Source organism: Sphaeroforma arctica (genome assembly GCF_001186125.1).
Source record: "Sphaeroforma arctica JP610 unplaced genomic scaffold supercont1.401, whole genome shotgun sequence".
In the NCBI taxonomy this organism is placed as follows: Eukaryota; class Ichthyosporea; order Ichthyophonida; genus Sphaeroforma; species Sphaeroforma arctica.
In genome coordinates, this window is record NW_014040157.1 from 58982 (window position 1) to 59807 (window position 826).

Consider the following 826-nt stretch of genomic DNA (forward strand, 5'->3'; position numbering starts at 1 on the left):
CTAGCCGCTAACAACAAGGGCCTTCGAGCTCGAGCCATGCCATATCTTATATAAAGCAAGCCACTCTTGCCACGCAGTCTCAGCTTCCTCCCGACGCCTTTGTTTCTCTTGCTGTTTGGCCGGTGGAACTCCACCATCTAAAACGAAATAAACGGACGCACAACCTAATGTCTTAGTGCACACGTCATCAAACTGCTTAAACGTCGACATTTTATTCTTCTCTACAATGTCAGTGTAGCCTCCATTTTTGTGCACATATATACCTGCGATTTCAAGCGTCTTTAAGTATTGACCAGAAGTGGTTGCGTGTATCGCTTTGTGAATCAGCGCAGATGCATTCACTATTACGATCTTATTCTCAATCAACGGCGCTAAGACCGTTACATGCATTGCTTGTGCCTTTAACAAGCTGATACTTGTTACTCTCGCATCACCTTTATTATCTTTTGATACCACTCCCATGAGCTTCAGTGCATCTGTTTCTCCCATTTTGCTTTTTCTCAACGCATGCGCTTACTTGATCGGCTATCTCTACTTATCTATATCTTTGGCCTATTCGGCCGCGTAGTATTATTGATATTTCTCGAAATCTAGCTAAGAATACGCTGCCTATCTCTTTTGCACTCGTTATATTTCAACGCGGGTGTTTAATGCACGTCAATATGCGCTCTATAGGGACTTGAAAGCGTATGAACTGAATACTTTCGGAGACTTATACCGTGTTTATCATACATGTGTTGCAAAAAAAGCGCCACTTTGTTCTATAAAAAAAATAAAAGTCTATTGGACGGAAGCGAGGTGCATTCCAAATTTAGGAAATCAAAGA

General features: G+C 41.9%; 1 protein-coding gene across 1 annotated transcript; it reads right to left on the bottom strand.

Moving 5' to 3' along the window:
- On the bottom strand, nucleotides 1-489 carry SARC_05911 (hypothetical protein; the record flags this gene model as incomplete). The annotated part of the gene is made up of 1 exon (XM_014300216.1): nucleotides 1-489. The coding sequence occupies one exon, from the start codon at nucleotides 487-489 to the stop codon at nucleotides 1-3; it is 489 nt and encodes a 162-aa protein (XP_014155691.1).
- Between the last annotated feature and the right edge of the window lie 337 nt (nucleotides 490-826).